The following is a 23,931-nucleotide window of genomic DNA, read 5'->3' as shown; positions in this document are numbered from 1 at the left end:
TTTCAACTGCATTTTCAACCATAAAATGTTTATTTTATGTTTCTGACATTTAAATACAGATATGTATTAATAATAATTATGTATGACTGCTTGGTTTTAAATACTGGTGTACCACAGGGAGGTTTACTGTCTCCAATACTGTTCTCTGTATACATTAATGAATTACAGTGTGATGATAATAATCTCTCCCTCATAAAGTATGCTGATATGGCATTTGTTTCCTGTCAGAAGGAAATGAACTGCTGCTCATACTTTGAGTATATTGATAGTCTTATTTGTTGGTGTGCTTGTAGTTTTCTTAATATTGAAAAGACTGTAGAGGATGTTTTTGTTTTAAATACCTAGGAACAATTATTGATGATAAACAAAGTAACTTAGAGTCCATCCATATGAAGGCAAGACAACACCTTGGTCTTCTTAGGAAATTGAGGAGTTTTAACATTAGTACACATACTTTATGATTGAGAGTATCCTTACATTTAATATATGAGAGTATCCTTATGTCATGAAACTGCACGAGGAAACAGACAGAGGAGATCCAAATGCAGGCTTTAATAAAGGATGATCCAGATAACACAACGAATACTCAGGCAGAGGGTCAGAGTCCAGGTAAGCAGTCCAATATAGCAGAAATACAATACAGGGGCAAGGCAAACGGGTAAACTAGATACAGGCGAGGTGTCCAGGAAACAGGGAAACTCAGACTAAAACAGGATACAATGAAATAGCTCAGGCTTGCAGCGTGACAGTCTAACAACACTTAGCAAAGAGACAAAGGAAAACCAAGGCTTAAATCAGAGAAGCTAACAAGCATAATCAAAAACAGGTGAAAGACATAAAGCATAATCAGTCCAAGTAAAACCATAAGAAGGAATGAAAAATAGAGAAGGTGTGCCCGCCAGTGGCTCACGCGTCCGAAAACTTTCGTCTTTCATAAAAAAATCAGATTGAGTTAGATTTTCTGCATTTTTCTGCATCCTTAACAAGCATTTTGAGAGGTATTTTGACAATTCAGAGAATGACGAATACGAATCGGTGTGCAAGGTCCTTTAAACAGAAAATAGCTTTTGATTAATCTGGCAAATAAGATCACTGGGCAGAAACATCACTCACTCCAGGACTTATTTGGTTGTTTTATGGAAAAAAAACAGCAATAGCAAGTTTTAAAGACCACACTCCCCCCTTTCACTTTTTTTTGAAGTAATGCAAGAGAATGGCATTAACCCGCTTTAAGCTCTTTTTTAATTGATTGTCTAGATTATTATATATACATATTATTGTGGTATGTTTGTAAATGTAAAATTATAGCAATGGTCTCTGTTTGCCCTTTTTCCTCTCATCACAGATCTTGACATGGTTGGCAAACCTGCGCCAGTGCTCAGACCCCTCGTCTTTGCAACTGGACCCAACAGATCAGGAGATCTTCAGTGCCTTCTGTGAACTGTCAGATGATTGGTACAGCATCACTGTTCTCTTTCTTCGTCATGTGGACACGAAGGCTGCTTTATTCAAGGTAAAGAGCTGTGGGACACAGAATGTATTGGACACACTGTATCCAATGAAATACAAAGGGTGCTCCTCTGTTTTGTAGTTAATTAAATAGAAGTAATGTTTTGCACACGATTACTATGAAACTAAATAATAGTTGCTTTTTTTCTTATACATTTATTATTATTTTTTTTTATTCACTTTACTAGATTAGGGCTGGGTCTTGCTGTTAAATGGCCAAGATTTTGCTATACCGTTTATTTAAAATGAAAGCTATTTATCAGGAATATCCAGATATTTTGTTACATTTCCAGAAAAAATACAGTCCAAAAAATACCGTAAACCAGTGGTGCTGCCTGTTGTAAACCTGTGACTTTTTTTTTGCAGCTAATGTTATCCAAAGAGATTCAGGATTTAATGGGAATTATGCTACAGATTATCAAATTGTTGACGGACATGATGCAGAAACTGGTACCTGCCATTACCAAACTGGAGGAATACCTGACAAACATAGGAAAACTAAACCTGGTGGCCAACAAAGAGTTCCGCAGTGTAAGTTCTCCCAAATAAAAAATGATATATGTATGTATTTATTAAATAAAGTAATTTTTGTATTTATTTATTTAAATGTGTCTTTGGATTCTCTCTCTCACAGCTGGTGAGGGGAAAGCGGTCCACCATATCTAGCAGGGCCACCTTTAACACCATCTCTCGTGCCTTGTGCAAAAACGGCATCCTGACGCTGTTTGCCATAACGAAAGTTCCTATCGTAACCGAGACTGATCCTTCTGTCCAGTCGGACCACAACAGAGAAGAGCTCATTGAGAAGTTCAAAATCCCACACGATGCTAGTATGAACGCATAATCTCAGCATCCAGCTAAATGTGCAATAAAGCATTATGATAATGACCTGTCAAGAATCTGCTTACTGCATGTTGAGTTCAGATTGATGAAGTGCTGTGGTCAGGCTTAATTAATATACTGCTTATGTCTTGGTCTCCAGGTCCCTTCTGTATGAACCTCTACTTGGATATGGTGAACACTACAGGCGGTGCGGTGGCCTGGGCCTTCCTCAAGCCCATGCTGTTAGGACAGGTTCTCTACTCACCAGACACACCACTGACGAGAGAGATCATGACAAAGGTGCTGCTTTTAAATTTATCTGTAAACTTCCAATGTTATACAATACATAAATGATAACTGACAGTTTTTTTTGCATGCATGTAAAAAGCAAAAAAAAAAAAAAAAAAAAAAAAAGTGAGATCAAATCCCATGTTCTCAAGTTGGAATTTCTGATTTTCTTCATTGAAAAGTCAGTGTAAGAGAATATTAATAAAACTGTGAATGTGTGACATCATGCAAACATGGCAGTACCCGGGGAGAAGTATGCACAAATAAGTATATTCAAAATATGAATTAAAGAAAAGTTCCTACATGAACACTGTTAAACACAGTGAATGACCCTTTCTTTTGGTAATCGTATTGATATCATTGCATAGCGTAATTTTTCCTCCAATGTTTGGTTGCTAGGATACGTCTTAGATAAGAATCAAATACCTGCAAAGTAAAGTACATATCGCAATTCCGATTTGAAATGGAGTGCAGCATAAATCCTGATTTTTTTTACACAAGGTCATCTGACCTACATCTAAAGTCATATCTGATTCTCCTCTTACGATATACTGTAGACCAAGTCTAGTTACAAATATTTTTTTTGTGTGTTTTCTTTAAACGTCATGTGTTTGACTGTAACAACATTTTTTCTTTCTTTCCTGCAGTCAAATTCGTCACTGCACCAGTTTGGTGATCTAAAGCTTTACGCGTCTGAGTGGATTGAGTCATCATCCTATGTAATGCAGTCTGTTAATATTCTGACAAAAACCTTGCCAATACTCCAGGTATACTACAATAAGTCAAGTGAAAATCAAATAAGCACTTTTTATTACATTTTTTTTATTCCCCTCCACTGCATTAACTGTTTTCTTATCAAACAACTCTTCACAGAATTCTCTGCGCAATCCCTTCGTCCAAAACTTCATTCAGACACAGACTGGTATTGATGTTGTAAAAATGAGCTCAGCTCTCAACCAATTCTGTAAGTTCTCAAGAGTTTAAAATCATGGTGATACATCATTGCTATTACAAAAAGTGTATCATTATTATGTGACAAGTCAATATAACAAGAATGTTTCTCAATTTTATGAGAAAGAGTCATTATTACGAGAAAGTTCTCGTTTAGCGTTTCTGATGAATTATTATGAGAAAGTTTTCCATTATAATAAAAAGTGTTTAAAAAAAATTATAATAACATATTAACCCATAATTAAAGTTTCTCATTATTATGACTAAGACATTTGAATAAGACACTTTTTGAGTAGTTTTATATACAATATATCAATTCGCCCTTGTTATCTTAAAGACCCTGAAGTTTGACTATAAACCATAAGCAGTGGTTAAAAAACGGACATTAATGATTCACACAGCAATTAAAGGGATAGTTCACCCAAAAATAGTGCCACTGTTCGTCCGACTGTTTGTACTCTATTTTATTTTACTTTTTATTCTAAACTTTTTTAATTAATCTTATTTATTTTGATTATTTAAATTTCTTCTATGTAAAGCACTTTGAATTACCATTGTGTATGAAATGTGCTATATAAATAAACTTGCCTTGCCTTGCCTTGCCTTTCCTTGCCTTGCCAAAAATGAAAATTCTGTCTTCATTTACACACCCTCAAGTAGTTCCAAACCTGTATGAATTTCTGCTGAACACAAAAGATATTTTGACTTCCATAATATGAAAAAAAAGTGAATGAGGCCCATCAACTATAAGGTTACCGACATTCTTCAAAACATCATCTTTTAACAATAGTAGCTGAAATACAGTGAGCAGCAAAATAGATACTAAATAGATACTAATTAATACAATTATTTTGATCTGTCGAACAGATACTGTAACTCTGACCGTTTAACTAAAACAGGTTTGTGACAAGTTATTAAACAAGTTGCTGAACACAAAAGATGTTTTGAAGAATCTCGGTAACCTATTAGTTGATGCGCCTCATTGACTTCCAAAGTATTTTTTTTTTTATATTACGGAAGTCAAAATAACTTCTTTTGTGTTCAGCAGAAGAAAGAAATTCATACAGGTTTGGAACAACTTAAGGATGAGTAAAGGTTGACAGAATTTTCATTTTTGGGTGAACTATCCCTTTAAATTACAGACTACCATCTATACACGCTGAATTCATGACTCCCTGAGAAATACAGTAATTACTTTCCAATTAGGGTTTAAGTCTGTGACATACAAATTTACCAAACCTCCTCAGGGAAAACTAGCCCGGTCTGAATAGTGCTTTACAGTCGAGCACTTGACAACTAATGACAACAGCCAGAGATGCATTACTCCTATACACCCAAATGGGTCTTATCCTAAATCTGCAGTGGCTTGAACAGTTTTTCTTACTCTCTTTTCAGCAAACATGACAGTCCTGTTAGAGGAAAACAAGTTTATCATGGAGCAGATCACCACCCTCTCTATGCTGATGTTGAACCTCTCCTCATGTGTCAACTTTGACCGCTACCGAGGCTTCAACTCCACGGATGAACTCGACAAACAGGCGGAGAAACTGGCTCAAAACCGCGAGCTCTACGCCAGTGAGTACACGCGCACACGCACACACACACACACACACACGCACACACGCACACACACACACACACACACACACACACACTCCACTCATGCGTTTGGTGATACTTTTCGGTTGAAGACGCCACAGACACTGGAGGGCCATCGGGCTGTAAAGCCTGTAATTCAGTGCAATTCGATTCAATTCCATTGAGATATAGATTTTCACTGTTATCGAGGAGCAGCAGGCCTCTGAGGTTACTATGACAACAGATCACTCGCACACTGAACTTCCCTTTTATACACATGAGTTCTGCTCATCTTCACAGGCATCATTTTGAAACTTCCCGAGGAGACCTCCAGCGGCCTGCCCCCGAACATCGACTACACCATCCGCATGAACATCGAGAACGTCATGCGCACCGACCGTTCGCGAAATCCCTTCTGGGTGAAAGATGCCTACATCTCGTCAACAAAGACCCAGCGGTACAGCCGAGGCTTTGTGTTCCTGCAGGAGAGCATCGAGAGAGCCATCATCGAAATGCAGACGGGTAAAGCCATGGATGGGCCAGCGGTCCAGATGCAGGCGTTCCCTTATCCCTGCTACTACAAGGATGAGTAAGTGTCTCACAAGCACAAACCCCACATACACACTGAGCGTCTCATATATGGACTGAGATGCTCATCTAAGATGTGGCATCTGTGTAAATAATCAGTAGCTTTACACCGACACTGAACACCTGTTTCACTTTGTTTATTAGAAAAAAACTCTAGTAAGACGAATATTCTCTTGTATTTCATAGAAATACTAGATTTGCATTTGCTACATGAAACTGTAGTGCTTGCAAGACAGCAAAAGAATTGTGTAGGTTTTAGGTAAGCTTAGGTCTGGCTTTGGTTTTGTGTAGATGAAGTGCTGGATCAGAGCTGTTGTCATGGCACTGTGTTTTCTGCTGGCTAGAGAATCAATATAAATAAGTTCACAATGAAATCCCATACAATTATATTGCTATGCAAAGGTGGCTAAACAGATGCTGGTGTTGTTTTTGTTTATTAAAAAACTAGTAAAAATAATTTACACTGAAGACGTAAAGCGCCACGTTAAGAGCTGCAGATTGCGTGGTTATTTTAACAATAGCTGAAACACAGTGAGCAGCAAAATGAATACTTTTGCTACAACGCTGCAGAAAACGAGAATGCAGCAAATACAGTTATTTTGATCTATCATACAGATAACTGACCGTTTAACTAAACCAGGTTTGTGACAAGTTAACACGTTGCTCATTCAGACGTTTTGTTTTCCCCATACATTTAGCGTTATTAATCAGCATAATAATAAACAATGTTATAATTTGGAAAATTGTTTAGAGAAGACAAGAGAAGACAAAATTCGATTAATTATTAGATTAATTTCGCCGTACAAAGGTAAATGTGAAAGAAGGCTAAATGGCTTATCAGTATGCAAATATTATTATGACATCATCACTGTTTAAATGTTCCTATTCAAAATCCGACGATGCAAATCCGTGAAAGATTTGTAATGTTTAATCTAAAAATTTTAAAAGAATCTTACAAAGCGTAATCTTACAAAAACCAATACATTACCAAATTAACGTCTGAATTAATCGCAGAAGTTTAACACTTTGGGCCATTAATTTAGACTCTTAATTACAAAAATTAGTCATATGGCTCATCAGTTTCTCTTTCTTAAACATTTGAAGTAAATTTGAATATCGTGCAAAAGTATTTTGCAATTTATTTCAGTAATTCAACTTAAAAGGTGAAACTAATATATTATATAGACTTATTACATGCAAAGTGAGATATTTCAAGCCTTTATTTGTTATAAAGGCTTGAAATATCTCACTTTACATGGAATGAGTCTATATAATATATTAGTTTCACCTTTTAAGTTGAATTACTGAAATAAATGAACTTTTGCACGATATTCTATTTTTTCGAGTGTCACCTGCATAGCCTCCACCAGGTAATCTCAAATCTTTCTCTTCCACAGTTATCTCAACAGCATCGCTTTTGCCTTCCCAATGGCACTCATGATTTCCTGGGTGCTGTTTATCGCCAACTTTGTGAAGAAACTCGTCCACGAGAGAGAACTACGACTTCATGAGGTATGGACCCAAACATATTTTCCCCTAGTCGGTTCCAACATGCTTTGTTTAGGTCTCTAAAAAATGTTCTCTTATCCCACAGTACATGAAAATGATGGGGGTCAATCCCATCAGCCACTTCTTTGCCTGGTTCATAGAGAGTGCTGTGTTCTTGCTTGTGACCATCATCATCCTCACCATCATTTTGAAAGGTGGCGGCATCCTTCCTCGCAGCGATGGCTTTGTGGTCTTCCTCTACCTTTGTGACTACGGCTTCAGCGTCCTCGCAATCAGCTTCCTGGTCAGCTCCTTCTTCGATAAGACCAACATCGCCGGGCTGAGCGGCAGCCTTATCTATGTCATCTCCTTCTTCCCCTTCATCGTGCTGATCCACTTGGAGGACAATCTTTCCTTCTCTGTGAAGAGCGCTCTGGTCTGTACTGCATTTAAATTGGTTTGCAATTTAACGTCATTGCACAGTTACATTTTGAGATATGTAAAAGGGCTTTCAGAGTTCTCATTAACGCATGAGATTAATTATATAAATGCAGAATAATGAATGCAGATTTTTTCAGGCTTTCAGTTTGACATTATACATTTCATTCTGTTTGTTGTGATTTCTAAAACACCATTCTATCATGGTGGGGGACCTTTTTGCATTTTTATATTCATACATTATTTAGTATGTTTGTTAGGTCACTTTCCTCAATGATTTCAGGTTTTACTGTCATTTTGGGGACCAAATATTCAAATATTCAAACGCACACACGCACGCACGCACACACGCACTGAGGAAAGAATTCTTTACGGATAATTTATTTATAAATCAAAGCCAGACGGGACATTAACAAAAGTCATTTGCATTCTTTGTTTGGTGAAATTTAATTATCATAGCAGCACCACAAGTGAAATATCACCCACAAATGTGAAACCGCATAATTCATAGAAATGTTAATGCGAACACCAGCAGAGGACTAATGCACAGGCCGCTGCAAAAACAACTTTACATGTGATATGTCCATGAAGTGTGGGTTTATACAGTTGTGAGTTATTGCAGACTTGCATTTCCATGTTGGTATTTTCTATTTTCTATGAGTTTTGATCTGTTTTTGTGCGAGTGAGAATTTTACCTCTGTTCAGTCTCGTTATATAGATATGGATATACAATATATTCCATTACTTAACCCAATAATTAAAGATAATTTTGTTTTATTTAATGCATTACTGTATTAGCTACTAGAAATATGAGATTAATCACAAAATATTCACCCCCATTTTTTTTTTTATTCTGTCATTATTTACTCTCATGTTTTTCCAAACCTGTATTTTTTTACGGATAGTGTCGCAATCCTTAACAGCTCACGTTTTGTAAGAAAGTAAGGTTTGGAATGACCTTTTTGAGAGTAAATAATGACAGAATGTTTGATTTTGTGTGAACATCGAATGACAGCCGTAGTATAAATCTGTCTGACTGTGTTTGCTTTTGGTTCACAGAGTCTCTTTTCTCCGACATGCTTCAGTTATGCCAGTCAGTATATCTCCCGCTATGAAAAACAGGAGGAAGGTAAGTCGGCACAAACCCTCAGACTCTCAGTAATTAGTTTTTGTTTGGGATAATTACATTGACTGAATGTATTGTGTATTTACACCTCAGGCATCCAGTGGAGCAACATGTATATCTCTCCTCTGGCTGGTGACACTTCCTCCTTCGGTTGGCTCTGCTGGTTGCTGTTTATTGACTCAGTAGTATATTTTATCATTGGGATTTACATCCGCATGGTCTTCCCAGGTATGTGTGAACTGCTCAATTGAGAAACCCAAAATTTGTTTTTGTGTGGTTAGATAAAAAGAAACAATATTCATTTTACAAGTGAATATTAAAATATTAAGGTGGTAATCCAGTGTATTTTTCTCTCAATCAGGAAAGTATGGGATTGGTGTTCCATGGTACTTCCCTGTGACACGATCCTTCTGGGCAGATATGTTCAGCTGCTGTTGCAGAGCGCCAAAGAAAATAGGCAGAGGGCTGCTGTTCACCAACATGATGCAGGAGCACAAGAGCACTGACAAGACCAAAGGTACATAATTACACACTGATTTGGAATGCTTGATTCTGATTGGTCTATAGCAGCATTGAGCGGTAAAGAACTTTTGCATGAGTGCTAATCTGTATGTTTGTTTGTCTCTCATTTCACTCCTTTTTTAATACCGGTGGAAGTTAATTGGTGCATCCGATTACAGAGGAAGACATGCTATATTGCAAAAAAAAAAAGTTAGCTATAGTTCATGAAAAACTAAATTTCTTTGTGTTCTGTGCTGTTCGACTATTTTTCTTTTTGGAAAACAAGCTGATTTAAGGGAAAGATACGGTAATCGAAGAATTTCACAAAGAAATGAAATGCTTCAATGACTACATTTTTAATGTCTGTTTATTAATTTGTTTAAGTAGCTGTGTAAGGAGCAGAGTAATATACAGTCAACTGGTCATTATTACAAAATAATAAGACCCCTCTGTTTCGCCTCAGTACATTACCTACACTACCGTTCAAAAGTTTGAGGGCTGTAAAATCTTTGAAAGAAATCCATTAGGCTGCATTTATCTGATCAAAAATACGGTAAAACTAATATTGTGAAATATTATTACATTTTAAAAACGTATTTTTATTTATTTTAAAATTTCTTTTTTCCCTCCTGTGATGGGAAATCTGAATTTTTAGTAGCCAATTTTCTACTATTCAAGGTCTTAATAATAATAATAATATATCTTTACGGTCACAGTTTTGATCAACGTAATGTACCCTTGCTAAATAGAATAATACATTTTTGAAGGGTAGTGTTTCTTCATTTGCTTCAAACGTATTTGCTCCAATATACTTGCACTCTCTAACCTCTGTGAAGGTGACACAAATTGCAACTGTGGAAAACATTTGATCCCTTTCAGTTTCTGTGCAATATTTTAACATCTTTGTTTCTCTTTATCTGTGTTAGGTAAACGTAGCTTGGCGAGTAATGGAGAAGAAGACTTCTCAGGATTGCCTGTTGGAGTGTCTCTGTATGGCCTGACAAAGACCTACGGAGGCCGGCATGCTGTAGACAACCTGAACCTTTCTTTCTATGAGGGGCATGTCACCTCTCTGCTGGGTCACAATGGAGCTGGAAAAACCACCACTATGTAAGAGCATAACAGTCTATTTTATATTTAAATAATGCTGTAATTGCTAAGATAATGATGTAATATTCTATCAAGCATACAAATACGTAGTCCACATGAATTTTAGGTAAAATAGTTGAAATTTAACTGTACTTTTGTATTTTCTATATTTCAGGTCGCTTCTGACGGGGTTGTTTTCACCCACCAGCGGCACTATTGAGGTTTATGGGATGGACATGCAGACGTCCATAGATGATGTGCGTAAAGAGATGGGCGTGTGCATGCAGTATGATGTCCTGTTCGACCACCTTACCACTAAGGAACATCTGCTGCTATACGCTCAGATCAAAGCTCCCAACTTGACCAAACGGGAAGTGAACGAACAAGTGCACAGGTAAGTTTCAACATTTGTCTCACAGTATTACTTTGTCCTGTAACATTTCCTGAGGGAAATTTACTTTTTCTGGGAGGCATTTGTTATTTTGACTGATATGGCATGTAGGTTTCTAATGTGCCCTTAATGGTGTTGGAGAAGCTACTTTAAAATTGTAGCTTCCCACACTACAACCTACTTGTAATCTATAGCTCAGCTGCTAAGAAAAGTATCTGTGATATGCTTTCATTAATAATAATAATAATACATAAAATAAATAATGAATGATAATTTTTTTTAAAATAGGAAAATAACGTTCATCCTAAATATAACAAAATCAGACGAAAACATGAACAGCAGAAAAGAATCATAAATCATAAAAGTTTTGTTTATCCATGAAAAATATCTGTATATTCATTAACTTGAAATTGTATAAAATATTTATACTTATTTTTAGACAATTATTATTTTAGTATTATTTATATATGATTATTGTTTTTATTAATATATTGAATTGCTTTTATTTTTTGATTTTTTTTTAAATTTTTGTTTACTTTTTAGATGTTTAAATATACGTATTTATGGTTTAATTTACTTTTATTTTGGTTTTAGTTCAGTTTTAGGTTGATTTATTTCCATTTATTAATTTTAGTGCTTGCAATTATTTTATTGCTCTAAAAATGAGGAGTTATTCATCTTATATATATATATATATATATATACATAAAATGTATTTTAGAATAAATTTGATTTTATTCCAGATTTATTTCAATTTAGTTTTAGTTAACCATAACTGTTTCAGGCAAAAAGTACAGATTTACATAGTCCCCAACATTTTTAATTTGGGAATGGTCTGTCTTAGTTGTTAATGAATAGGTTAGTAAAAGTTTGTTGGTTCATATACCACAATGGACAATCCTTGAACACACTGTGCCCTTGAGCAAGGCAATTTACCTCAGATCACTATAGATAAAAGTATCCGCTAAATGAGAAATTTGCATTAACTTGGTCCCTCTTTTTCCTGTCTTAGAATCCTAATGGAAACAGACATGCACGCCCACCGCCACAAGCGTGTCGGCACCCTGTCTGGAGGTATGAAGAGGAAGTTATCCATCTCCATTGCCTTCATTGGAGGCTCACGGCTGGTGGTGCTAGATGAGCCGACCACCGGGGTGGATCCCTGTTCCCGACGCAGCATCTGGGACATTGTCCTTCAGCACAAGCAAGGTGAAATCCCTCGCAATTTAGACCAGGGTAAAAAAATAATCTCCTGGCTTGTACCTGAAGCAAACTCCCCAAAGGGCTTTGTTCTTATCGGGTATCTGACACTTGGTTTAGAATTTAATTAGGCTTGAATGGATTTTCTCAAGGTGCGTGCAGTCAAATCCAGACAGGGAAAAATCCAGACGCAGATGTAGTAACGACTGATTGTTATCCGTCATGCTCCCTCTGATGTTTAATTATCTTCCTCGGAGACAGTTAGCGAATTTATCTCGAGCAAGGATTTAAGACCGTAAAAGAGGGTCATGTCAGATTCTCCTGGTTTATCTTTGTTCATCAGCTCTTTGTTCAGAATCTGTCTCTCTCTCTCTCTCTCTCTCTCTCTCTCTCTCTCTCTCTCTCTCTCTCTCTCTCTCTCTCTCTCGCCTATATCAGTGGATCTTTGATTTGACATGCCTCTGTGTTCGTTTTGTTTAACTGTCCAGAACGCACCATCATTCTTTCCAGCCATCACCTGGATGAGGCTGAAGTTCTCAGTGACCGCATCGCCTTCCTGGAGCGCGGAGGCCTCAAATGCTGTGGTTCACCCTTCTACCTTAAAGACAAGCTGGCTAAAGGCTACAACCTCACCCTCACAAAGAAGGTACATCTATGGAAAATGTCATTCTGTTCTTACTTGAGTTGACTCTCTCAAAAAGTACCATGTTGTAGTACACTACAGTAAGGGTATAAATAGTAATACTAAGGTACATTGATATACACTACTGTTCATAAGTCAGTAAGATTTTTTATAAATGTTTTAAAGGTGCAGTGTGTAATTTTTAGCGGCATCTAGTGGTGAGATTTGCGAATTGCAAACAGATAGTCACTTACGTCCTATCCCTCCCTTTTCAAACTCGAATGAGAAGCTACGGTGGCCGACATAGGATAAAAGATGTCGTCGTCTGAGTCTGAGTCAGCAGAGAGCAAATCAAGCAATGAGGTTTCTTTATATTATATATCAAATTATATGTAGCCTACTTAATTATTCAGTAAAACCACATGTTATTGCGATTGTAATTTTTACTTGTTCATCATTCTGTTAGTATTTTATTCACTAACTTTACCATAGCTTGTTTCCATGCTAGTAAGATAAGAGCTATGGATAAGAGCATCAAAGCAGCTGTAAGGGGAAATATCTAACATTACTATGTCCAAGGCGTCGTTCAGACAGGATGTTTTTCTCCACGTTTGCAGAGTCAGGGACAACCTGAGTATGTACCGGAATATGAGGGAAATAGACACGCATTCATGCGTGACAAAAAAAAAAATCTTTAACTTTTTGCAGGCAAAATATTTTTTAGTAATTCTGTGAATTACACTAGGCAAATCAAAAGTAATACTACCCATCGGATGAAGAAGGGTTAGCTCTCCACGGAACATAAAATATTCATTTTATTTACATTTTTCATGTTCACAATAATGAGGAAAAAACTAATAGAGTTTTTAACAAATAGAGTAGCCTAATGCGAATACGTCCATCTCGCGAATATGCAGTCTTCACAGAGGCCGAAATCATATGGCACTCCAGTAAAAAATAAATCGCTATACAAATATATCAGACGCAGCCAGTCTTTATTTACAAACTTGGACACCACACGCGGCTATTGACTGACCACGATCAGGTAACTTAGCCTACTTGCATTTTTTTTTTTTTTTTACAATTAAAACTAAAAGTGTGTTGTAACGCAAGCGTTAGGCTACTGAACATGTACCGAGTAAAATATTACTGTGATGTAATTCGAGTGATGGCTTTCCAAAGGAACCGGAGAGCTGTTACCGAGTTATACTTTATTATACAAGGTTATTAGCCTATATTCCGACCTGTTTGCACTTTATGACAAACCACAGCACACAGTGATTTCTGGCTTCATCATACTTCCTCTTCTTCTAAGCAGATTTACCCTCCGTCGGCTCTTGTCCTAAACAATATCTGCGTCTTTTTCTGCTGCTTCTCATTCAAGTTAGTGACGAAACGCGCACTGTAGCGCTGTTTGTTCGCTGTCGGCTACGGTAGAAACATGACGTCACAATATGTCGATCTTCATGGAAGGGGGTGCCCGCGCTCATGTAGATATAAATGACTCATTCTAAGGTAATAAAAACATAACGGTTCATTAAGTATGGTCTTTATACACCACTGAAAACATAGTTATGGATCTTATATTGCATTTCTGTCAATAGATCATCAGAAATATTACACATTGCACCTTTAAGTCATTTATGATAAAAAATAAAGTAAAAACAATAATATTGTGAAATATTGTAATAAACTATCTTTTCTATTTAAAAATGTCATTTATTCTTGTGAATTTTTTCAAAGCTGAATTTTTAGCATCATTACTCCAGTCTTCAGTGTCTCATGATCCTTCAGAAATCATTCTAATATTCTGATCTGGTGCTCAAGAAACCGTGATACAAGTCACTTTTGATCAATTTACTGCACCCTTGCGGAATAAAAGTATTATTTTCTTAAAAAAAAAAAAATCAAACTTATTTGAAAACTTTTGAAAGGTAGTTTATATACTGTATACAATGGTATGTAATGATTATCTTATTCATGTATCATTATATTACTGTGGTAAAATGTGACACTGGTTTTCCAGGATATATATATTTTTAAAATTTGTCATGTCAACATGCATTTCTATGTTTTTGTTTCAGGTTCAGACTCTTGATTCAAATGAAAAGTTTGACATTGAAGAAATCCAGGATTTCATTCAATCCTACCTGCCTGACGCACGACGGAAGGAGGGAGAGGTGGGCGATTTGGTCTACGCCCTCCCACCGTACACCACCGAGAACGCAGCTGCGTACCAGTCTCTTCTCACCGATCTGGATCAGAACCTGGACAAGCTTCTGCTGGGCTGCTACGGCATTTCCGACACCACCTTGGAAGAGGTAATTATCAGATGAAGACCCCAGGTGCAAGATTGAATTATGGACTGAGCCACTGCCACTGGGGTTCAGCCAGCCCAGAAACCTTCAAAGCCTCAAACAGTGCAGCCCAAGATTGTTAAAGAAAGCTGAACCACACTAGGTTCCCTGGGATTCTTGGTGCATACAGTGCAAGCTTCACATTTTACATCATTTCAGAATCAAAGATCCTACATAAAGCTGGGGGATATTGAGTTATTGAAATGAAATTCAAATTTTCGAGGCAATCAATCCATGTGTAAATGCATGAGATTTGTGTAGGCTACTATTTTTAGTCATCTTATGGTGGGAGATGGGACCACCCAATGGGATATGGTTTCCCAACATGAAGGTCACAGCTTCCAGCCGGGGTTGCCAAGCATTTTAAAGGGAATATTCTGTCATTATTTACTCACCATCAGTTAGTTGTTCTAAACCTGTATGAGTTTCTTTGAACACAAAATAATAAATCTTGAAGAATATTGGTAACCAAACAGTTGCTGGCCCCCATTGACTTTCATAGGAATTTTTTTTCATTACTATGGAAGACAATGCCAGCAAATGTTTGCTTACCAACATTCTTCGAAAAATATCTTCTTTTGTGTTTAGAACAGGATTAGAACAACTTTAGGATGAGTAAATGGTGACAGTAAATTACCCTTTTAAATTTAGATTTTCTCTATGAAAAGTTTTTCATTTCCCATCATCTTCAGAACAAAAATAAAGATGTTTTTAATATTGTCTCGTACTTTTTAAAAATATGAATTTGCATGCTGTTTTCATTATTCACAAACCACAAATTCCCACACAATTTCTACACTGAAAATAAACTGGTGTAGGATTTACAATTCTCACTCAGAAATTGCTAGTAAATGTCACAAAAAAATGACAAACAGCAAGTAACACATTGCATTTTGTCTGAAATTCTGAAGTAGAAAAACTGAAATAGTATATTCTTCTAAAACATACTCCAATAATCTTTTAGTTCCAACTTTGAGAAATATTTTTTTACAGTGTACAAATACTTAAGATTTTTCTGAGAGAGTGAGGACCGTGAAACACATCAAGTAAAAAATGGGGGGAAAGTTGCTTCAATGTTAACCTTACACAACCAAGGGGAACCATGATCCACCCTGTCCAAGTGCACTCAACAAGATTGTGTTTTCTCTCAGGTGTTCCTGCAGTTGACTCAAGATGACAACGAGCCTAGAGAAAGTGACACCTTCTCTGTATCAGAGTCTGTAATGGTGAATGACATGTGTGCTTCAAGAGACAGCATTCCTGACGACATCAACAGCATACTTGGAGAGAGAGCCAGTAAGTGGTCTTTTAGGACTATTAGTTTCTTGCAGCATTAGTGCCTGTGCTTTCCCAGTTACCCCTTGAATGCTTTGAACTTTGAAAGCTCATCTTCAGAATTTACCTGGATTGAAGCGGTTGAGATGATTGGCTCTGTCTCATGTGGCATACTCTCTTCTTCTCTTTTAAAGGCCTCACTGGGACCTCGACTGTGAGTGGGCTTGCCTTGACTGCACAGCGGGTGAAGGCCATGTTGCTGAAACGCGTGCATCACTCCAGGAGGGACTGGAAGGGGCTGTTCTCCCAGGTTTTGCTGCCCGTATTCTTTGTAATTGCTGCCATGGGCCTGGGCTCCATCAAGAGTGATCTTCAGCACTTTCCTAAGATTGTGCTCTCTCCTGCTCTGTACCACGTTGATGAACAGTTTGCCTTCTTCAGGTTAGACTCGCTCTGTTGTGTAACTTGCTTGTGATTCAAAAGTAGGCCTGATTTCAGTTAGAAAATATGGGTAATGCTGAACTTCAAATAGTTAACTTGTTTATAAGATGAATAATCTATTCATTTACATTTGCCATTTTTCAACACTTTTGTCTACAGCAACTTACATCGCATTCAAAGTGTACATTTCATCAGCTAATGTATCCTCCGGGTATTGAAACCATTACTATTACTAGAGCCATGCTCTGTTTTTTGAGTTACATGAACTCTATTAAAATGTATTTATTCAAGTTTAGACTTTGCTAATCTACTCAAAGATAATGGTGATGATGATAACAGAAAATGATAATGTTGTTAATGACTGGGTAATATAGCTAAACCGTAATGTACTGTCCTATGGTCATTATTGAAAATATACAAAACATATTTTATGATTATGACTGGCTATCCTTTATTTATTTATTTATCTCTGAAATTGCCTAAGTTTTTTTTTTTTTTTTTTAAATGTAAATGTAGAATCCTATTTTTTTTAGCAAGGCTTTTTTTTTTCCTCAGTGTTTTTTCCCCTTCACAAAATGAACACAAAGTATAAATCTGTAATCATTTTTATTTATGGAAAATACATATTAAACAACACCATTTACCTCCATATATACTACAACCTTTCAAAGCATGTAAAATGCCTCCCCAAAACTTGCATACACATTTTTGAGTAATTATGCTTACGAATCATTCATTGACTGATTCACTGAAATGATTTGGACTTACTCATTCTGTTGACATTTAATGAAGGTTATGATAGAGATGCTTTTAAAATACCTTACGGGTCACTCACTGGCGCACGACTAGCCAATTGCCACTTTAGCAACCTAAAAACTTCATGGGCAAATAAAAGCCCATTATTGCGGTACTCCCAATGTTGGTTATTTTTTCTATTGCCTCCAAAGTAATATAAAATATATAGTGTAAATATTAAATATTTTGCACATCCTTAAACATTGCCATTGCACATTCTCTCCACAGAAATCAGAATCCCAACACCAGCAGTCTTGTAGATGCCATGATGTCCTATCCCGGCATTGACCACGTCTGCATGAGAGACCCCACAGCTTCGTAAGTAATCATCCATATGTCTTAGTGAAATGCGGTGCAGTTCAGAACTGTGAGTTCAGTAATCAGACTGCAGGCCGCTATAAGCCATGAGTGATTACATATCCCAGCATCAGCTCACCTGGCCACTGCAAATGGCTTTCATTTTTGCCGGCTATGATTTTAGCCTCTCTGATCTTCGCAGGTCTGTTCTTAAGCTCTGGTTGCCGTCTACTTAGCTGAGCCCTGGGACTCTGATACTCTGTCTGCTTGTATCAGCGGGTCTGCTCGTGTTCCCGGTCAATTTCATCACACTAATGTGCCACTTTTAGTTTTCTATCACTGTTTTTTATCACGCTATTTTCCCATCTCTTCTCATCTTACTATTTTTCCTCTCTCTGTAACTCGCTCATAACACTCTCCTGCTTTCTTGTTCTCTGTTTTTCCATTTCTCTCTTTCACCCACACATCTGAAAGCTCTGCTTTTTGTAATTCTTCTGTAAAAGCTTATAGTAATGCTTCTTTATAGGGGCGTAAATCTCAGAGAAGAACCTCACTTGCACGTTTTTATGAGATTTACCCAGGGATCATTTGCATTTCTCATGCATTTCCTGTTTGTAGGATTGATTTCCCTAATAGACTTTATCACTGATACCTTCAAAATAATCATTACACAGGTTAAAGTGGTTCTAGCATGTAGACTATTGTTTTCTTCTTCTTTTTACTACAATAAAACATTTTTTTTTTTTTTTTTTTTTTTTTAACAGGGTTTGCAAAGAGAGACCTCCTGCAGGAACTCAGACCTGGATCTCCGGAGGCAACAGCTCTGCTACATTTAACACCTGCACGTGTAGCAACCAAGTGCAGGTGGGTCAAACAGAGCATAACCATCATAACACAAACAACATTATCACTTATCCTCAATGATGTGCATCTTTCACGGTTTAAATATTGATAAAAAGATCATTAGTGTTTTGATAGCGTGAAGGTGATTGTTGATCACAGCAGGGTTGCGCGCCCTTCACAATTGATTTGAGAATGCCTTTTAAAATCAGTTCCTTTGACTTTGAATCAAGGCAGCAAGTAGAATGCAAAATCAACATTCAAATGTAAGGAATAAGAAAAATAGAATGTTTCATAATTGATTTTGTTTCATTATTTTCAATGTTTCATAATTGAAATAATACTTTTTAATAATTATTTTAGTTCAAATTACACATAAACATGTTATCATTCACACATTTGCATAGACATCATATGATATTAATTCATGTTTTGAAATGCCACCTATAAAATTAGTTATAGTCAAAAAAAAAAAATAGCTTTCATTTTATGGACTGTCATATAGAAGAACACTTAATTTCTCAGAAGACTCTATATTATCAGAATGTATATCAGTTTTTATTTGTGAAAAAAAATGAAATGAAAACAGTGCGGTTCTGTATGGAAATTAAAATAGTTTTTTTGGCTGTTTTTATGCAGTATTCAACTTAGTTTAACTTATTTAGGAGAATGTAACTTAATTCAGGGAAATATATCAACGGAGGCAAAACTATTACATACCAGCGAGTAAATAGGTATAATTAGTCTTAATGATGTAATTAATACATTTTGTCACCAAACTTGAGTTGGGCTAATGCAATTTTCTGCTGTGTGCCTGTTGATTTTTGTAATTTTCTTATAATTTACTTGTAATTTAGTAAATGGCTCTTCATGTTATTTCAAATCAGCTTCCTGTGGGGCGTGGCTAATTCTACTCTAGATTTGACAGGGAGCAAGTTGTTACATTCAGATTTTTTGCCAATCCTGTATCGTGGCGTCTGCTCAAAATATCACTTACTTTTCTGTCACTTTCAGTCGTGTCCTGCATCAGGTTACCAACCACCTCACACAAGAAATCCATCATCCCAGATTGTCTACAACCTGACGGGCATCAACATAGAGGACTACCTGTTGGCCACCGCGAATGACTTCGTCAGAAACCGGTGAATTTGATCACACATATCATCACTTCACAGCATTAAACTAATTTCGAAAGATAATTCCTTAATGTCACAAGTTCAGAATATGGTGAGGTGGAATATTAAGGAATTTATGAACCGCTGGTAGGCTGATTAATAATTAAAGAGGAAGCACTTCGGTTTATCCCATCTTTACCATGGCATTTCCAGCCAGCTGACATTTTCCATCCTAGTCAAATAGCACACAGCTCTTGAGCGTGCTGCTGGCATGAAAATACTTTATTACACCTAAAATAGTAAGGCATGCATTTATTATTCATACATTGCTCTTCCAAAAAAATGTAATCAAATACACAGCCCTGCTGCAGTGTGGTGGCGAAAATAGTAATAAAAAAGGTAAATCACTGCTCTATCAAGAAATTGGATGAGAATTCAACAAATGCATAAAACTATTAATTAGGAGTATATCATGAGGAAAAAGTATTTTGCGTCTCAAAACACTAAATTTATTGTTAAATAAATTGAGCTTTAATATATAAAGAATGTGGGAAAGAACATATAAATTTGCAGGCTGTGAGTCCAATTAAAGTTACTAAAAGTGAGTCCTTTAACCCTAGAATGCATTAACCAAACAACCTACACAAATGCATAAATAGGGTCAAAATGACCAGCAACCGCATTGCACCCATACTGTCAAGTCACTTTTATAGCACTTTATACAGTACAGATTGTTTCAAAGCAGCTCCACTGTACGTAACAGAATCAATGATGCAAACTTCACTTAATATGAGACAAATTCAAATTCTGCTGTAAATCAGCTCTAAAAAGTAAAATCAGTTCAGAGTTGGGTCAGTTGAATTCAATAACTGTGAAATCAAGTATTAAACGAATTCAGCTATAAGTAGCTATTCAGAAGACGTAATAAATATATACAGTACAACATGTGAACAAGATGTTACACCAGCCAACACGTTCTAATGTAAGTTGTTTTGTGCTTTGTTTCAGATATGGAGGCTGGGACTTTGGAAAGCCTCTTCCCATTGATCTTAAGTTGGACATGTTAGATGTGCCAGCTAACAGAACGCTTAGTAAGGTAATTTGGATGAGTGATATTACATTGCCCCAATGGCAAAGTGGCTCATTGTCCCAATGTAGCAGTTTATGTGGACGCTAACAGGCTCTGTTCCAAAACCAAGTAAGCTGCCACGTAGGCAGCATTTTAATGCATCATAATCACCCTCCTGTTGTGAAAGCTGTTCTGAAAGGTAGGCAGCATCATTATGTTGCCTTCTAAGATACCTTTTTGGCATAATTTGAAGGCAATATTGCATGCATCCCATGTGAAGAATGCAGTGTTCAGCTAAAAAAATACTTTTAAGATGAGAAATGAAGCAAGAGAAAAGTTAACTCAGTACCACAATTCAGTAGTTGAGTCTAATTACAAATGGTCTTTTACACCCAATATTTGTATGAGCAATGTACAGTACCTGTCAAAAGTTTGGAAACATTGTAATTTTTTTGTAATGTTTTTAAAAGAAGTCTATAATGCACACCAATGCTGCATTTATTTAATCAAACTTACAGTAAAAATAATGTTTTCAATTTGAATATCATTTTTAAATGTAATGTATTCCTGCGATGGCCAAACTGAATTTTCAGCATCATTACTCCAGTCCTCAGTGTCACATGATCATTCAGAAATCATTCTAATATCTGGTACTGTATTTTTACACATGTTAGGATATTAGGTTGTTATTTTTCCTGTTAAAGCCTTAAAAGGCAGCAGTCGATGGAGCTCAGTAAGTTTTGGAACAGAACCTTAGCCTTATTTACCTTAGCCTTTATTTGATTAGAGAGGAATTGTGGTGCATTGTATTAATATTTGTGTTCACACAGATTTGGTATAATCCAGAAGGTCACCACACCATGCCTGCCTACCTCAACAGCCTGAACAACTTCATCCTGAGATCCAGTCTGCCACCTGAGAAACGACAGCAATATAGTTAGTTAAACCTCTTTCTCTGATTTTTTAAGATTTTGTAGATTCTACTTTTCTCTTAAAATCTATAAAATTTCACACTGTTGTTCAAAAGTTTGGAGTCAGTAAGATTTTTACTTGTATTCAGCAAGGATGCATTCAATTGCTAAAAAGAAACCGTAAAGACATTTATACAATTATTTGTATATTTTAAATCCTGAAAATGTTCCCTAAAAATTTCTATTATTTATTATGAGATTTATCAGCAAATCAGTAGTATGTCTGAATGGATCAGTTATTTTAATTTGTAATAATATTTCATAATAATAATCATTTTGTACTATATTTTTGATCAAATAAATCCTGCCTTGATGAGCATAAGATACTTCTTTCAAAAGCATTAAACATCTTACCTACCCCAAACTTTTAAACAGTAATGTATATCTAATAATTTTAAGTTGTATAACAGATAAAATGTGTTATGCATCCCGAGTTTTCATTATTGAGAGCTTAGTTTTTGTGCATAGAATTTTGACTTGCAGCATAAGGTCTAATCCACTTAGCACCTTTTTTTTTTTTTGCAATAACCGCCCACTTAGACAGTTCTCTACCAAGTTCTTTCTTTTTTATATATATATTTTTTTATAATTACTGGGTTTATCTTTTTTGCAATATGCTGAAATATCATCCTTGCCTTCAGAGACAATAGTGACAATTGCAATACCACTACCATTAGACAGGGGGCAGTGTGTCTATTCTATCTCCCACTAGAAGGCAGAGTGGTCTGAATGCTAATTAGAGGTGCTGAGAACTGAAATGAAGGAATAGAGCTGGTCTTATTTCAACACTGCCAGACTGGCCCACTGGCTGAGATTCACTGTCCGCCTCCAGGCAAGATTAATGCAATCCTAGCAGTCAATAATGCAAAGGGGGGGGATGCATTCATTCAAATGTAGCCAGTGAACTCATTCAGGGCAAAACAGAGCATAAATTCAGGAAAGGTTCATGGGAGGAGCAGATTGCCGATCACGTGTTGGCCCTAGCAAGTGTATTTTCTCATGTGCTAAAATCTCTCTTTACAGCTATCTCCATATCCAGCCACCCTTACCCTGGCCAAGTGCAAGACGAGGATGTAATGTAAGAGCACGCACGCACGCATGCACACACACACACACACACACACACACACGCCCGTCCTTCTGTCTGGCAGCTAAAGCTGATAAAGTACTCTGTGGGACCAAATACAGACTGAGCGTATTAGTTGGGCCGGTACCAAATCACAGACCCAGTGGTGGGGAAAAGAAAGCAATCAGCCAAATGATGGGCTTTAGATAAGATATGCAAACATTGCTCTGACATTTTCATTCTAGTGGAGCACTTGAACTAATGTAATTTGACTCCTGTATTTACTCCTCTTTGATTTTTTTTTTCCTGAGCTTGGCTTATTGATTACTAACCCAATATAATGTGTGTTTACTCTGAAGGTGGTTCAGAGGTTAATTGATTCAACGTCGCCACCCAAACATGCTTGTATTTTGAACACTGTGGGCGATTTCAACCGTGCCTAAATTCAAAAGACACGCTCTGTAAAAATGAACGCAATTGTTTCAGTCTCACAGCTGGGATGAGTCTGGCTTGACGCCTGCTACTTAGGCTTAGGCTGAGGAGAAAACGTGCAGAGAAAGCAAGTAAAATGAAGAAGAATAGGTTGGCTACTCAAAATAAAAAATGATTCTGTGAGTAGCTGAAAAGAGCAGAAAAGAATGCATTCGTTTTCCAGATACTTATACCAAAAGCGAAGTCCCTTTTTAAGGCAAGTCAAAGCACTTGGCGGCCATTTTGGTAACAGCCCCAGGGAAGCTGTTTCAAGTACAAATAGAGTGCTGCAGGAATGAGTCCTAAAGCACAGAAATGATTTATCATTTTTGAACTTTTGGTTCCATCATCCTGCAGTCAATGGGTTGTTTTGAATGGGGTTTTAGTTATATGACTGAAATAAGGTCTGTGACACAAGCTTTTTTTCTATGACATACATCAGTAATACCCTACTTGTAATTATTTAAGCTTTTACTGGCTAAATGGGACCACAATGGTTGTCTGGGACATTAAACATCATCATTTTGTTGGTCACAGAGCGTATTTTCTAAAATAATCAACGGAAAAGCTATATTGGCTTTATGTTGAGAGAACCAGGGTGATTCTAACTTCTAGGTTGGCGACTTGGCGTACAAAATTAAGT

The 23,931-nt window shown here is 36.6% G+C and overlaps 1 protein-coding gene across 1 annotated transcript in view; it reads left to right on the top strand.

Annotated features, from left to right (window-relative positions):
- abca12 (ATP-binding cassette, sub-family A (ABC1), member 12) overlaps nt 1-23,931 on the top strand; it is a 43,397-nt gene that overhangs the window by 5,903 nt on the left and 13,563 nt on the right. The window contains exons 7-32 of the mRNA XM_079618386.1: nt 1,346-1,513; nt 1,876-2,040; nt 2,144-2,339; nt 2,492-2,631; nt 3,267-3,386; nt 3,493-3,583; nt 4,966-5,145; nt 5,449-5,737; nt 7,134-7,248; nt 7,331-7,660; nt 8,722-8,791; nt 8,882-9,016; nt 9,150-9,305; nt 10,216-10,399; nt 10,554-10,772; nt 11,782-11,978; nt 12,458-12,615; nt 14,676-14,912; nt 16,100-16,244; nt 16,418-16,664; nt 17,688-17,777; nt 18,521-18,620; nt 19,611-19,738; nt 20,720-20,807; nt 21,611-21,716; nt 22,775-22,829. Coding sequence (XP_079474512.1) covers nt 1,346-1,513; nt 1,876-2,040; nt 2,144-2,339; nt 2,492-2,631; nt 3,267-3,386; nt 3,493-3,583; nt 4,966-5,145; nt 5,449-5,737; nt 7,134-7,248; nt 7,331-7,660; nt 8,722-8,791; nt 8,882-9,016; nt 9,150-9,305; nt 10,216-10,399; nt 10,554-10,772; nt 11,782-11,978; nt 12,458-12,615; nt 14,676-14,912; nt 16,100-16,244; nt 16,418-16,664; nt 17,688-17,777; nt 18,521-18,620; nt 19,611-19,738; nt 20,720-20,807; nt 21,611-21,716; nt 22,775-22,829 — 4,109 coding nt within the window. The remainder of the gene's footprint in view (nt 1-1,345; nt 1,514-1,875; nt 2,041-2,143; nt 2,340-2,491; nt 2,632-3,266; nt 3,387-3,492; nt 3,584-4,965; nt 5,146-5,448; nt 5,738-7,133; nt 7,249-7,330; nt 7,661-8,721; nt 8,792-8,881; nt 9,017-9,149; nt 9,306-10,215; nt 10,400-10,553; nt 10,773-11,781; nt 11,979-12,457; nt 12,616-14,675; nt 14,913-16,099; nt 16,245-16,417; nt 16,665-17,687; nt 17,778-18,520; nt 18,621-19,610; nt 19,739-20,719; nt 20,808-21,610; nt 21,717-22,774; nt 22,830-23,931) is intronic.

This window comes from Phoxinus phoxinus (assembly GCF_949152265.1).
Source record: "Phoxinus phoxinus genome assembly, chromosome: 7".
Lineage (NCBI taxonomy): Eukaryota > Metazoa > Chordata > Actinopteri > Cypriniformes > Leuciscidae > Phoxinus > Phoxinus phoxinus.
Note: the sequence above shows the minus strand (reverse complement) of the source record. Positions and strands in the feature narration are given on the sequence as shown.